At 41.7% G+C, this 15,744-nt stretch overlaps 1 protein-coding gene across 2 annotated transcripts in view; it reads left to right on the forward strand.

Annotated features, from left to right (window-relative positions):
- The first annotated feature begins 8,516 nt into the window (after positions 1 to 8,516).
- The window catches only part of LOC110570674 (ubiquitin-conjugating enzyme E2 E2), a 378,044-nt gene continuing 370,816 nt past the window's right edge, over positions 8,517 to 15,744 (forward strand). For both annotated transcript variants that reach the window (XM_044920568.1, XM_021678716.2), the window contains exons 1-2: positions 8,517 to 8,712; positions 14,398 to 14,581. In XM_044920568.1, coding sequence (XP_044776503.1) covers positions 14,406 to 14,581 — 176 coding nt within the window. In that variant the 5' untranslated portion in view covers positions 8,517 to 8,712; positions 14,398 to 14,405. The remainder of the gene's footprint in view (positions 8,713 to 14,397; positions 14,582 to 15,744) is intronic.

Raw genomic sequence — 15,744 nt, forward strand, 5'->3', positions numbered from 1 at the left:
CACACACCATGTGTATCCATTGATATTCTCCAACTCATGAGTTAAGAAGCAGCTTGTTGTGAGTGTCCTTGGCAAAGTTAGGCTGAGGGTAGATGGAGGAGACAGCATATGTTTGCCCTTTACCCTGAACAAGCAGAAAGATAACTTTTTTTAGCTCTGTCATCTGAACCTTCCTCAGTGGCCCGTAACTCCTTAGGGATGCAGTTTTGGAACAAGTTTGGCAGGAGTGGGGGGTGGGGCAAAAAAAGCCATCTCTTTGAATTATGTATTCTTCAGAGCATCCTTCAGCGGGGCTCTTTCTCCTACCTCTAAAAGAGAGAAGAATGATGAGCGTTAATAAGAAAGTTAATACTCTATTCACTCTACCTGAAAACCTCCAAAGAAGTCAGGCATTTGTTTTGATTCTTGAGGCCAATCTAATGCATGTCGAGGACAGCACGAGATTGAATATATCAACTATTAAGCAAATGCAAATGGAAGAACCAGGGGCAGTGTATCAGCTATCATCAAAAGCCCAAGGCTTACAACCTGCGTTAACGTGGGGACAGTGAGCAATAGCATGAGTGAAGGAGGTCATCCAAGTTAGCAAGTCCAAGACAGGTGGACAAACAGAAGTCTAGTATCAAACTATATTCATGAATGTGGAGTTCTGCTGACAAAGATGCAAGGCCAGTGTGCAGCTATGGGGATACATGGCTTGGATCCCTCTTCAAGAAAGAACTCGCCTATCAGATGCAAGGAGTTTAGTCAGCTGACAGCTTCCAGCTGTAAGTGCCTTCAGGACCCATCTTACCTATGGAGCCAAGGACATGCTCTTCCTGTGCAGTCTTAGCACATGACTAAGCATGATGGAAGCATCAGGATCTGGCCATTTCTGCCCAACGCAGAACTGCTTTGTGGGCAATGTTTGCACTGGAGTTTTTGTTAGGCTGGACAGGCCTTTCTCAGAGCTGCTCTGTAGGCTGAGGCTCCTCCCACCCAATCTTCTCTCTTTCCTTCCTCCTTTCACAAGCGTCAGACAAACCTGCATGGTAGCCTGAAGGATGTCCCTGCCTACTCCTGCTACTTTCCCCTATTTCTTTCATAGATAAATAGGTAAGTCTTTTGCATTTCTAACTACATCTTGGGGTCTGCTTTCTGGAAAACTCAGCTGATATGGGGGCATGCCAGTGTTCCAAGACACAGCATGAATAGGACCACGCTAGTAAGAGAAATGACCGACTGGGGGCTCTGACACTTGGCTTCTCTCATGATATTACCTTGGTTTGAATATTAATCCCAGAGAGCCCAAGGAAATTGTTCGCCTGTAGGGTACTTGTGGTAAGTCCTGGTCAATAGAAAAATATAATGAAATAGAAAGAAAGTGAAAGGAGTGGAAGAATCTTCATTCTTTTCCATTCGCAAAAATTGTGCCTTTCCATAAATTTGTGAATATACTAAACAACCATCATTAGGCATTTTAATTTGGTAAATTGTATGGCCTGTGCATTATATCTTGATAAAGGTGTTATTAAAAAACCTGTGCATTTCTAAGTAGACAAGGGAATACTGAGATGAATGTAGAGGAAAATAAAAGCAGTAAGATAAAGACAGAAAATTGTATCTTTTTTTCATTTTGGCCATATATAAAGAGATTTCAGTTTTTCTTCATGGAATCTGCAGAGAGGGCCAGAGGGTTCATAAAGCTCTGGAAAATATTCATTAATACACTTTCTGAATGTAAAAGAAATAGTAAAGAGCATTCTTTGAAAAGGCTGTTAAAATGAATGACGTGAAACAATTACATCTACTTCCCCAAATTCCATAATTTGGGGAAATGGCAGTTGATAAAGCAGTTATATTCATTCATTTGGCCAACATTTAGGAGGTTCCCATCTTTATTCTAAGCATGGTCTCTGCCCTTGAGCAGCTCACAGCAAACTAGGGGACATAGTCTTTTAAACCGTATAGGATGCAGGGGAGACATGCTGCTGTGACGAACTGGGAGAGACTGCAAGAAAAAGTGACAAAGTCAAGACAGATCATAGGTCCCAGACTTGAGGGTAACATGACCTCCTACTTAACAAAGCACTAGGAAGACTAGTATCTCATGCTTGTATGACAGTCGTTTTGTTTTGTGCTTTTTAAGTTGCTTCTATGTATTAACTCATTTAATCTTCTCTCTTATCCTATGTAAGTATCAGCTATTAAAATAAGCCCCATTGGTAGACAAGGAATCTGAGTCAATGAGATGATAAGTACCTTGTCCATGATCAAGGAAGAAGCAGAGTCAGGATCATGAATCCAGAGAGTCCACTTCCAAAGCATCTCTGTACTGCATAAGAAAGGCAAAATCAGGGCAAGGCTTTCCTTTGTTCTGTCTTTGTCTCCTTCAGAGGTTTGCTAAGTTTCAAATATTTTTTTACTTATTGTACTAATAGCAGTGTAATAACTTTAACGAAGAGAACCTTATCTATAATCTCATTGCCCAACAAATCCCTGACACTTACATATCATTATTCTTTCCTTTGTTCCAATGATAGTCTTTTTCAGAGCTGACTCTCTCTTACTCCTATGGTGTCTAAAGATGGCTCCTCTGAACCACCTTTCCTTTTTCCCATTCCTGGCCTATGCTCTCTCTTGATACCCTTTACCCATATCTTAGCCCCTGCTTAAACCCCACTATATTTCTGGGAAGTTGGAGGTAATAGCCCATTTCAGCAGTGAGTGGGACTCCTTGCCCTGCAGAAACTACCACAGCAGTAGCATCCTTGATATATAGAGGATTTGAGGAGGGAACATCATCATCAGGGGGGCAGAGAGCATGTGTGTTAATTATCTATTGCTGCTTGAGAAATTACCCTCAAAACTTAGTGGCTGAAAGCTACAAACATTATTATTATCTCAAGGTTCAAGAGTGGTTTAGCTGGATGTTTGTCTCAGGGTCTTTCATGAGTTTGCACTGCCTATGTTGAGCAAGGTTGCAGCATCTGAAGGCTTGACTAAGGTGGAAGAATCTCCTTCTGAGTTTGCTCATGTGGATGTCCGTAGGAGACCTCAGTTTCTAGTTACATGGGCCCTTGCATAGGGCTAGCTTCCCCCAGAGTGAATGATGAGAGTGAGAGAACCAGCAGGCAACCAAGATGGAAGTCCTAATATCTTTTATATATGCAGACATTTAAGGCAATCTATGAAATGTTCTATTTTGGTCATATTCTAAAATTAAAAAGCAAATTTTATATACTAATCGCAGAAGTGAGGTACTATCACTTCTTATCATTTATTAGCCAGCCCTAGTATGAAGTGGGAGGGAACTGCACAAGGATGTGAAGACCAGGGGTGGGGATCATTGGGGACATCTTAAGAGACTAACTACCATACTTGGGCAGGGACCAGGGGTGGGAGAAGCAGCCAGACTTCTGTGTTGGCATCTTAATTTATGTGAATGATGAAATGGTAGTTGAAAAAGCAAGCATATTTATTCATTTGACTAACATTTGGGGGGTGCCTACTCTTTGCACATTGCAAAACTGATGCTTTACAATGTGCAATATGTATAAATTGTACATGGCAGCCCAGGTCGCAGTCCCTCACCAGGGGCATTTGTCCTCAGCACTCTTCCATTACCTGTTAGGAATTCATTCATTCATGCATTCAACAAACTTTTTTTTTTTAAAGATTTTATTTATTTATTTGAGAGAGAGAATGAGATAGAGAGCATGAGAGGGGGGAGGGTCAGAGAGAGAGGCAGACTCCCTGCTGAGCAGGGAGCCCGATGCGGGACTCGATCCTGGGACTCCAGGATCATGACCTGAGCCGAAGGCAGTCGCTTAACCGACTGAGCCACCCAGGCGCCCAAACTTTTTTTTTTTAAATTAAGTTTATTAAGTTTTAAATGTTAATTCCAGTACAGTTAACATACAATATTATATTAGTTTCAGGTGTACAATATAGTGATTCAACAATTCTATACATTACTCAGTGCTCATCATGATAAGTGTGCTCTTAATCCCCATCACCTTTTTTACCTATCCCCCCACCTACTGCCCTCTGGTAACCCTCTGTTGCATCAAACATTTTTTAAACACCTGGTACATGCCTCTGTGTTGGTACGGTACTAAGTAATGGGGTCTTAGGGTCTCAGCTCTAACGGAGCTTCAATTTTCCCACATCAGTGTTTTTCCTCTTAAGTATCCAAGACATTCAGAGTGACCACAGAGTGCCCTATAGCCCCTTTCAAGCCAGACTGTAAGCAAAAGATTGTTGTCTTTCATTCAATTCTCACAGGGTCCTAATCTTTGGTAAACTTATGCTAATAATGATATTTCCTCCAGGGAGTACAATCCAAATATTTAACAATCCTTGACCATTGGGTGCCTAACAAGAATGGGAGCAGCCTAAACAAGCAGCTCTAGCAGTATGATGCATTTTACTGAAACCAGTCCAGTTACCCCCAGAGAGGTCTTTTCTAGCACAAGTCATGCTAGAAAACTAATGTGACTCTACCTACTCATGAAGTTGGCAGTAACAAAAATTATAAGAAGGGCCCTACAAAAACTATTCTTATTTGCCAATTCTAGGGGAAAAAATGTAGGCTATATATTAAGGCCCAGAAATAAGAAGTGTAGGAAAGGAGTGAGTTCATGATGATGGATTGACGGACCAGAGCAGAAAATACAAGACAGGTAAGCTATTTGTTTTGGAGACCAAGTTTGAGTCTTAGGGGAGAGGACTTGAGAAAATCAAGTGAGATCTGTTCGTAACACTGGGCTCAAGTTAATGTGTCCTGAATTTCATCAACTCCAGAGCGAAACTGCTGATTTCAAATCCCAGCTCTGCTACTCACTAACTGTGTGATTGTGGGCAAGTGACTTAATCTCTCTGTACTTCAGTGTTCTCATCTATACAGTGGGGTTGATTGAATGAAACCAAATTTATGGGGTGTTTGTGAGCTAGTATATGCAAAGTGCTTGAACTTTGCCCGGTACAGATCAAGAACACACTTAGTGCTAATTATTACTGAAGAAATTAAAACAATGTCTACTGTGTCCTTAACAGCAAGAGGTCAATTTCATTCACTGCACTAATATTTATTGAATATATATATATATATATATATATATATATATATGGCAATGAACCTCAGCCAACAAAATCCTTGTTCCCAAGATACTTATATGTAGAGGAGGGAGGAGGGAGGACCAGGGGAGAAACAGAAGACTAAAATAAACAACTAAGTAAAAAAAATATATTATTTTAGATTTATTATGATGATCACGAAAAAAATAAAGCAGAGTAAGGGTTATAGGAAGTGCTGGGGGGAAGAGGTGAAGGGAAGAATGTTCTAGAGATAGGAAATTGTTAAGTCAGAAGTATTTAGAAAAATGTTTGGTGTGTTCCCTAATAGCAAGGAGGCTAATGTGGCTGGAGGGAAATGAGAATGGGGTGAAGTTTTACAGTGTGGGGTCAGAGGGGTCCTGGTTGAGGGTGGGGGGCAGATCATGGGCCATGAAGCCATTGTAAGAATTTTGGGTGTTGCTCTAGGATGGGTAGCCACTGAAAGTTTTTTTTTTTCTTTTTTAAAATTTTATTTATTTATTTGACGGAGAGATAGAGAGAGCCAGAGAGCACAAGTGGGGGGAATTGCAGAGGGAGAAGGAGAAGCAGGCTTCCTGCTGAGCAGGGAGCCCGATGCGGGGCTCGATCCCAGGACCCCGGGATCATGACCTGAGCCAAAGGTAGATGCCCAAGCGACTGAGCCACCCAGGCGCCCCACCACTGAAGGTTTTGAGAAGAGGAGAGACCTATATTTTATTTTATGTATTTTTTAAAAGATTTTATTTATTTATTTGACAGAGAGAGACACAGGGAGAGAGGGAACACAAGCAGCGGGAGTGGGAGAGGGAGAAGCAGGCTTCCCGCCGAGCAGGGAGCCCGATGCGGGGCTCGATCCCAGGACCCTGGGACCATGACCTGAGCCGAAGGCAGACACTTAACAACTGAGCCACCCAGGCGCCCCGAGACCTATATTTTAAAGGACAAAATAGACTATTGTGTGTTGGGATGGGGGGGAAATGGAGCGGTAGTAGGTAAAGGAAGTAGCAAGATCAGGTAGGAGGCTATAGTTGAGAGATGATGGTAGCTTAGACTAGGGTCTGAGCTGTGGGGAGGGAGGTGGGAAGAAGTGGATCCTTTCAGGATGTATTTTTGAAGGTAGCATGGACAGAATTTGCTGATGAATTGGATGTAGATTGTAAAACAAAGAGAAAGGTCAGAAATAGGGAAGCTCTGTGAGGACAGGGATCTCTCTCTCTCTCTCTCTCTTTTTAAGATTTTTATTTATTTGAGAGAGAGAGATAGAGATAGAGGTTAGAGAGAGAGAGAGAGCATGAGTGGGGAGGAGGAGCTAAGCAGGGCGCTCCACGTGGGGCTCCAACCCAGGACTCCAGGATCATGACGGGAGCCAGAGGCAGATGCTTAACAGACTGAGCCACCCAGGCGCCTGGGATTTTTCTCTTTTATTCAATGTCATATCCCAACCAACTAGACAGTGCCTAGTACTCAACAGACATTCTTTGTTGTTGTTGTTGTTTTTTCAGACATTCTTTGAATTAATGAAAAGGCAATTCTGATTCGTATTATACCCTTAATTTCTTAAATTCAATAAATAGTACACAGCAGTTAAGACATCTGCAGATAAATGAAGTATCACAGCAATCATAGTTTCAGCAGTTAAGCAGTGAAAACCTTTCCAATTCTTTCACGAAGTTAAAAGCAGACATTGCTGCATTCCTAGCCACCAGCTGCCAATGACCAGGACTAAAAAACAACTTTGATACTTTCTGTAACAGAAGAGAACTTTGTTACAAAATACTCAAAATAAACAAACAAAACCCAACAGGATATATACCTGAGTATATGCGAGTAGTCTATTGGAGAAAAGCATAGAGACCTAGAAAACGGGAATTCTGTCATCCATCCTCACCAAATCATTATAAAACACAATCAGGAAAATGAAAATATTAAAACATGGAGATTTAATGAGGTAAAATAAATTATGCAGACATTTAAGGCAATCTATGAAATGGTCTATTTTGGTCATATTCTAAAATTAAAAAGCAAATTTTATGCATTATATGCATAAAATATTGCACCATGTGAGAGGTATAGGTGGCTATATAATTGATAATCTCAGGACATGCTAATTTGTAATCCTCCAGTACATGTTTTTGAGTTTTAGGGTAACAGGGCCTGTTGATATCCTTGAGTGCTGCATAGAAGCAATCCCCAGAACACACCCACTTTTTACTCAATAGTGATTTCTGGAGCCTGGAAGCCAATACCTGCTTTTGCCAATTTTCAGGGATGTTATTAAGTAATGTTCCTCAAAAAGGCATTTAGTAAAAGGATTTTCAGTTCTAGACATATGTATGTATCTTAACTTGCTCCTGTCCTCTGGGGTCTTACTGCACTGATTTCTTTCGGCTGCTTGAATTGTGCGGGACTCTTTGGGGGCTATCTTCAGCCCTTTGTAGGCTGGACACTTTTGCCACAAAAAGTGACAGCTCTAGGGTATGTCACACATAGAGTGACAGCTCGCGTATATAGGAGGGCTCTAGCAGCAACAGCAATCAGTAAGAGGAGCTAGGGGTGGAGGTGGGGGAAATTTTGTAGAAGCTGAGTTTGCATAGCAGGCATAGGGGGTTTTGTTTTGTTTTTTAATGATTATTTGGGGTGAAGATTATAGGGGAACCTAATGTTCCCTCGAGTTACCCACAGCACTGCCACTGTTCCCATTGCCTTTGACTGGGCATTAATGCAGCTCCTACTCGCTCTGATAGCTCCTCCTCCTTTCACCTCTCTCCCCAATATCCCAGGGCTAAATGGCGTGGAGCTCCTGGCTACCCGTGTACGTTCTAGGCCAGGGCGAACCAAAACGCAGAAGGATATTCGTGTTGCAGCGTAGCGTAGGGAGTCTGGGTTAGCCTTTGCGAACTTTCCAGGATAGTGCGAAGTTTTCTCATCTTGGGTGCATGTGGGCACCATGCGCCCGAGTTCTGGCTGGTATGTCAACAGGGTCAGTCCCAGTAGCGTACTTTGCGAACGCTTTGAGAGAAGTGTGAAGTCCAGCGCTGCCCTGGATGGGCGTAAAACGCCGCACCCAGTTTCGTCTTAGGGCAACTCCCACCCCCCAGCCAGCATTTCCCTTTAATGCGCGTGCCCGTCAAGGTCCCCGCGTCCCTTCCCTTCAGGTCGCCTCGCCAGCCTCTGTTTCCCTAACCTCTCCTGGTCCCTGCTTTCCCTTCTTCGTGGGACGGCCCTCGCCCACCCCCGCCGCTGCTCACTCGCGGGACTCGGCTGTCACTTTACTTTTCCGCGCCGCCTCCCCGCCCCCTCGCCAGGCCGACAGGGCAGCCCGCCCGTGTGCGCGCCCGCCCCCGCCCCCTCGCGGCCACGCGCCGGGAGGAGGCGGGGCGGAGCGGGCTTGGGGTGCAGGGAGGCGCGCGGCGCGGCACGGCCGACGTGGGGTTCGCGCTCTCGCGGTCTCTCCCGGGCGGGCACGCGGGCACGCGCACTCGCGGGTGCGCGCGCGGACGGCCGGGCGGCGGCAGCGTCTCACGGAGGCGGTGGCTTCACTTTCCAGGACTCAGGGGCGGCCACAGCAGCAGCCGCGGGCAGCAGCCTCGGGAGCCGGAGCTGGAACGGCCGCGGGCGGCGGTGGCGGCGCTGAGGGTGAGTCCGGGCGGGCGCGAGCCCGGCGGGGACAGGCGTGGCCGGGCGGCCGGGTGCGTGGTGCGCGGGTCCGGCTTTCGGTGACTAGACGGTCTGCGGGGACACCCCGTCCTCGGGGCCTCCCAGGCCCCCCCCCCCCCCCGGCCCCCCCCCCCCCCCCCCCCCCCCGTCGTCTCCGCAGCCCTCTCTCCCCGCGCTTGGGCTGGAGCCCGGGACCTGCGCGGACGCCCCTCCCTCAGGTATTCGCCCGGGCCTCGCCGGTGCCCCCCCCCACCATTCCTCCCCGTCTCCGGCGTCCTCCCTCTGGCGGGCGTCCCCCCCAACCTCGCCTCCACGTCGCAGGTCTCTGCTTACACCGCTTGCGCCCTAGTTCTCTCCCCTGTTCCCCGGCGTGCCCCATTCCCTGCGCCCCCTCCCGCGAGCCTCCTTGCCCCGGTTTCTCGCCCTTTCCACCCCTCCCCCCTTCCTATCTCCCCCCGCCTCGTCCCTGCCTGCCCATCTTCTACCCCCTTCCGTTCTCAGTTCCCCATCCTTCGCCACCCTCCCAGCCCCTTTCCTCTCCCAGCCGCATCCTGGAACTAAGTCTTTGCAAAAGTACTGGATAAATGTCACGGTGGAAAGTGCCCGGCTTGATCTTTTGCTATTTTCCCTAATTGCATAATTGCTGCACATGGTGTCTCTCCTGGTGAGTGCCGGGTCTGGCTCCCCCGCCGCCGCACCCCCGTGGCCCTCCTGGGGAAGACCTTGTGGGTTGTGTTTGTGTATACCCTGGTGTGAAGTGTGTGTTGTATTGGTCTTTTGTGAAGCCTAGCGCTTGTCACAGTTTGGAGCCGAAGCCCATTTTTCTCTGGTCTCTTCTCTACAGCCCCCACTGGCCTGGTTTGAAACTGGATTCCCTCTGCTCTCCTCCTTCCACTTCTCCCCCTCTCTTCTCTCATAATGTTTTGATCCTTTTGCCCTTTACCATTTCTAATGAAGATGAAGCATAGCTTCTTGTGGCTTTTTTTTTTTTTTTCCCACGACCAACCAGAAATGTCCAATCCATCTTCCCTTAAGGAAATTAAGGCCGCTTTAGAAAGACATCATCCTGTGCTCGGTGGCTGTTAGACCTATTTGCATGTTTTCAAGATTCGTCGTTTTGTGTTGTGTATTCTTGAGAGTCAACTCAAATATTTTTATTTAAAAGTACAAAAGGAAGACCTAGGGTTTACCTTCAGATTATCTAGCGCTTTGGAAAGATTTTAAGCTCTTCTTAGTTTTTTTTTATCGCCTGTTCTTTAAAAAGTGTGTTTCTGAATATGTGATAATAATTCAGTCTGGACCTTGGAATTTAAATAATTGTCTCAGCGATTTGGATGCTCTGGCTCTTTAGCGTTTTGTATGTGGGTTGATGCTGATGATGGAGTGTTTTCATATAATGTCATACCCCATTTTATCTCCCCCGGAACATAGCACCTTTTCCTCAAAAATTGTGTTTTATTTTACATTTTAGAAAAGTTTAGAAATGTGAGTAGGAAGACAAGTAACAAGATATTAAATGACAGAATTAAGCATTTTCCTGTTGCAAAAGCTCAAATGAACATTGCTTTTGCAGTTTTATAACATGAGAAGCAGTTATAAGTCTTATCTGAGCAGTAATCGAATTTATGAAGTGACTATAGTTGCTTTTACATTATCAGTTTATAACCGAGTCATTTCATTTTTATGGAACATGTGAATTTCATTTACTATATTGCTGATTTCTAGGACTGTAATGACCACATAGAGTACATAGGTAGTACAGGCTTAATTTGTGTGTTGAAGAAGGAACAATATCTAAACTCTAAATTTAACACATGTTTGAGGAAAGTCTGTCTTTCTATTTTATGTTTAGAAGCCAAGTTTTACTTTGAGTCTATATTTAAAAATATAGATTTAAATATCTTATTAGGTTTTTTTTTTTTAAAGATTTTACCTATTTATCTGAGAGAGAGAATGGGAGACAGAGAGCATGAGAGGGGGAAGGTCAGAGGGAGGAGACTCCCTGCTCAGCAGGGAGCCTGATGTGGGACTCGATCCTGGGACTCCAGGATCATGACCTGAGCCGAAGGCAGTTGCTTAACCAACTGAGCCACCCAGGCGCCCTAAATGTCTTATTAGCTTTAAAGTGATCATTGAAGATGAGCTCTATGTTTATAACCTTGGAATTTAAGTTTATCTTCCTTCTAGCTTAGATGATTTGATCAAATTAGCTAATTAGGAATTGATATTAAAGATAATTTTAAAATGCTGATTTAGAAGATAACTTTAAAGAGTTTTAATTCATGACTTTTTATTCATTTATACTTTGGAAAGAGAAAACACCAATTTTATATTTATACTTAATTAAAATGCTTGTGGACTGCTTTTTCTTCATAAAAATTAGTTACCACCTGAGTGGTGCAATAATTTTTTTCCAATACTTTTTTCTAAAATTAGGCATTTAAAAACCAAAATCAGGGTAAATTTGCCTTTTTCTTGATATTTGAAAAAGATATGAAAACTTTGTTTCTAACAGTTTCTGTAGTGGTTATTAGTGGTGTCAGATGAATTTATCATCTATAGGTTAAGATTTGGATGAAATAAAGTATCTGAGGTCAAAAGTGGAAATAAAATTTTTTTCTCTATGATGAAATTATAGAAATTATACCTCTGGGTTTCTCTTTTTATGGAAAGGAACAAAACTTAAGAGTATATCATCATATAATTTATTTATGTGAAGTTCAAAGATGGGCAAGACGTGGTATTAGAGGTTAGGGTAGTGACAGGAGAGGCGGATATGCTGTTTTTTGGCCTGGATACTGGTAACACAAGTGTGTTCAGTACATGACAACTCATTGGCCAACACTCACTGTGTACTGTTCTGTATGTATGTTACACTTCAAGAATTTTTCTTCAGTTAGGAATTTCTTTTAATACTTACCCTCTATTGGCCTTCTTTTAGTATCCACATACTCAGTACTTCTCCATTCATTTCTTGATCTGTCAGTTTTCTAAACTCCATCAGCCAAACACACTGAGACCCAAACCCATTTGTTAATAACCGCTTTGTAGAGCTATAATCCACAAAATGCAAAACTCACCCTTTCAAAATATATAGTATACTAAGTGGTGTTAGTATATATTCACAAGGCTGTGCAACCATCACAACTATCTGATTTTAGAACATTTTCAGCACCTTAAAAAGAAACACCATCCCTATTAGCACTCACTCCCTATTTGGATATTTTTAATCGTTTTTTAAAATTAATTAATTTAGTTAGTAATCTCTACACCCAACATTAGGCTTGAACTCACAACCCCGAGATCAAGAGTTGGCATGCTCTACCAACTGAGTCAGCCAGGTTCCACATTGTAGTATTTTTTAATAGTTCTCTAGAGAGACTAGTTTTAGTTTTCTGATATTCTGAAGCAATTTTTGAAATTTGGGCTTCAGATTATGGCTCAGATTGAATCATTGAGTAATCTTTAAAGTAATTATATGCTCATTGCATTATTAGTGTGCAAATGTACATAAATAAGAACATTAAAAAGAATGTGTGTGTATATATATATCTATAACTGTATAAATGTATATATATAAATATATATAACTAATATAATATATAGCTGAAACTGTAGGCATAGTTTATTAAGCTGAGGCTCCATGTTCAGTAAAAAAGAATTTCATTTCGTTTAGGTTTCCGTATATTTGTCATGTAATGGATTGCTTCTGGTTTAGGATGTTTAAAATGAATTCTCACTCATTTCACATTTCTTAAAATATTGCCAACAGTATTTTGCTATATCCAAGGACCTTTCCCTGAGAATTGTTCTCTTTCTTACTTCCATGCACATCTGCTCTAACATGCTCTTATATATACATACTTACTAGATTTTAAACTTCTGATATATTTTAACTGAAAGAAGTAAGCTGGAAAAAAATCAATGTTAAATCCAAGAGTAAGAATTAAAGTGAAATAAAAATGAAAAAAAAGCAAGAAATATGTTAAGACTGTTAGAGCTAGACGTGAAACATACTGATATAAAATTTCAGTATTCTATTAAGTGACTTTAGTGCTCATAAAAGGTGTCACAGCTGTGGAGACTGATGCTCTCCATTTACAGAATAGGTAGAAGAGCAGTCAGATTTCTCTGTCAATGTCTTTCAGAGTGGCTTGTGCAGATCTGTTTTGTTTGGCATGGGGGATGGGAGCTGATGGAGTTGAGAGGGGTGGTGGTGTGTTTGTGTGATGTCTCATGGAAGGCATACAGTATTTTCTGTTGACTCTTCACCTCTCTGTGTTTCCTGATTCTTTCATTCTGTTACGTTGCATTTTGGTTTGTCTTACGATAAAAATTTAAATCCATTAAAGATTTGTATTATGAAATCACTTAGATTTAGAGCAAGCTGTAAGTTAAATCTTCGGTGATGATGAATTTTCATCATTGTCAAATAGCTAGATATTTAGACTAATTATAGTAATAAACAGTGCTTTATTTGAGGTATCTTTCTTTTACAAAGTGGTTATTAGGTGACGGTAACATGGTGAGCACAAGGCCCGTTAGAGTCTGGGCATTGATTTGTCAGTTTTGTTTTGAATTTGTCAGTACACTCTAAGCTAGTTTGGTCATAAGGGGTGTATTCATAGAAATCAAACTCAGAAATTGATTATGATGGGATGATAGTTGAGAAGGGATGTCCCTTTTCACTTACTAGAATTTTTTTGTATCTGCTATCCAGATTATTGCAGCTACTATATGTCAAGGTATTGAGGAAGTTGAGTTGATAATCAGAGCTGCTTGGGGAGCATGAACTCAGAGCAAAGGGAATTTTGAAAGCCTTCAGGGATATTTTATCCAAGACTGGAAAAAAAATTAAAAAGAGCCCTTCAGCCTCTCAAGACAGTCTCCATTTCTTGTGAAACACAGTTGCTTGGTATATTGCTCGATCAATGCTGACACCATCATGTGATTCAGTTTTTATTTAGAATCATGTGGGCCTCTGCGTTCTTTTGTGTTCTATTATCAGAAGATAACAATTGACTAGTTTGGAGGATTTTAATTTAGTAGTTTTTAGAATTTTTAGAGTTGTACAACATCACCATTACCTAATTTAAGAACATTTGCATCACCCCAAAAGGATACTTCATACCTATTAGCAGTCCTTCCCCATTTTCCCCTCATTCCTAGTCCCTGGCAACCACTTATCGACTCTCTGTCTCTGTGGATTTTCCTATTCTGGACAGTTCATGTAAATGGAATCATACAGTTTGTTGTCTTTTGTGACTGGCTTCTTTCACTTAGCATAATGTTTTCACAGTTCATTCATGTTGTAGTGTGTACGTATTGTGCCTCATTCCTTTATATGGCTGAATAATATTCCATTGTATGGCTGTATCACATTTGGTTTATCCATTTATCAGTTAGTGGACATTTGAGTTGTTTCCTCTTTTTGGCTTTATGAATAATGTTACTATGAACATTTTGTATATATATTCTATGTGTTTTCATTTTCTTTCTCAGGGCATTTTGAGAGAAAAGTTTTGGCAACTCGCAAAGCTGGTTTGTAAGTGACCACTGTATTCATTGTGTATTAGTTTTACTTCTACTTTGAGGCTCACTTTCTCTCTATTCTAAAGGTAGTCCTCCCATAACTAAATAAATGATCTTTGATTTTTAATCCAGGATCTAAAATGTCCACTGAGGCACAAAGAGTTGATGACAGTCCAAGCACTAGTGGAGGAAGTTCTGATGGAGACCAACGTGAAAGTGTTCAGCAAGAACCAGAAAGAGAGCAAGTTCAGCCCAAGAAAAAGGAGGGAAAAATATCCAGCAAAACAGCTGCTAAATTGTCGACTAGTGCTAAAAGGTACCTCAATTATTATCCCTTTTTAGTTTTAGTATCAATTTATTGTCTTTAGTTCTCTTTCTGTTGTATTTAATCATTTTTCTGGGATGTGGACCATGAAATTCATGGATTTTTCTTTCTTCAAGATTATTTCTTTTACATTGTTTTAATTGTAGGCAATATGAACTTTTTAGTATTTATTTATTTTTAAGATTTTATTTATTTATTTGAGTGAGAGAATGAGATAGAGAGAGCATGAGCGGGGGAGGGTCAGAGGGAGAAGCAAACTCCCTGCTGAGCAGGGAGCCCAATGCAGGACTCGATCCCGGGACTCCAGGATCATGACCTGAGCCAAAGGCAGTCACTTAACCAACTGAGCCACCCAGGCGTCCCAAACTTTTTAGTATTTAAAGTCAGTTAAACGGTATGGCAGATTCATAAAGATATATATCCATAGTGTGTTTGTATGTGTTTATGTATTATTAATTGAGCATATATAGGAAAATGTGTGTAAAAGTGTGATAGTTTGATTTACTTGACCCTAAATATTTTACTCTCTTCTGTAACACAGGACAGTGAGTAGGATTCTATTAAAATAGTTGTTGAATGATGTGTATTTTCTACTACTCCCTGTTAGTGAAGTTAGAAATGCTGAAGTTCAACAGATACATCTTGGTTTCATTATATAAGGCAGTGGATCCATCTTGGTACAGATTTTTTTTTTCTCTAGACAATAGATCTGGAAGGTAGATAGTTGAATGATTCTCTTTTGCCACATCGGTTGCTTATGATGAGAGAAATATGCTTTAATATTGTTTAATTATAGAAAATCTCTTGGAAAATAATTTAAAAGTAGACTAAATTGAGTACAGTTTTTCCTGATTTTGTGATTTAATGTTCTAATACCTTTTAAAAGATACCAAATAGGAAGCATAGTGAAAGCATTTTGTAAGTTTTAGCATAGTGGAATGTCTGAATGTTGAATGGTAGTTTTATATTTTATTGGGTAGTATGGATTAGGTGGTCCTTTCCTGAAGAACAAAAACCATTATGGTCTAGCAGACCTTGTTTCCCTCTGGCCTAGTCAATTCACAGAATCAGGAAGAACCATCTCAGGCCTCCATGTGGCATGAGTTTCTAGGGAGAGATGTTGCAGTGATAGTGAGTGGTCAGCAACTCATTCC

The sequence above is a fragment of the Neomonachus schauinslandi genome, chromosome 1 (assembly GCF_002201575.2).
Source record: "Neomonachus schauinslandi chromosome 1, ASM220157v2, whole genome shotgun sequence".
Classification (NCBI taxonomy): Eukaryota; Metazoa; Chordata; class Mammalia; order Carnivora; family Phocidae; genus Neomonachus; species Neomonachus schauinslandi.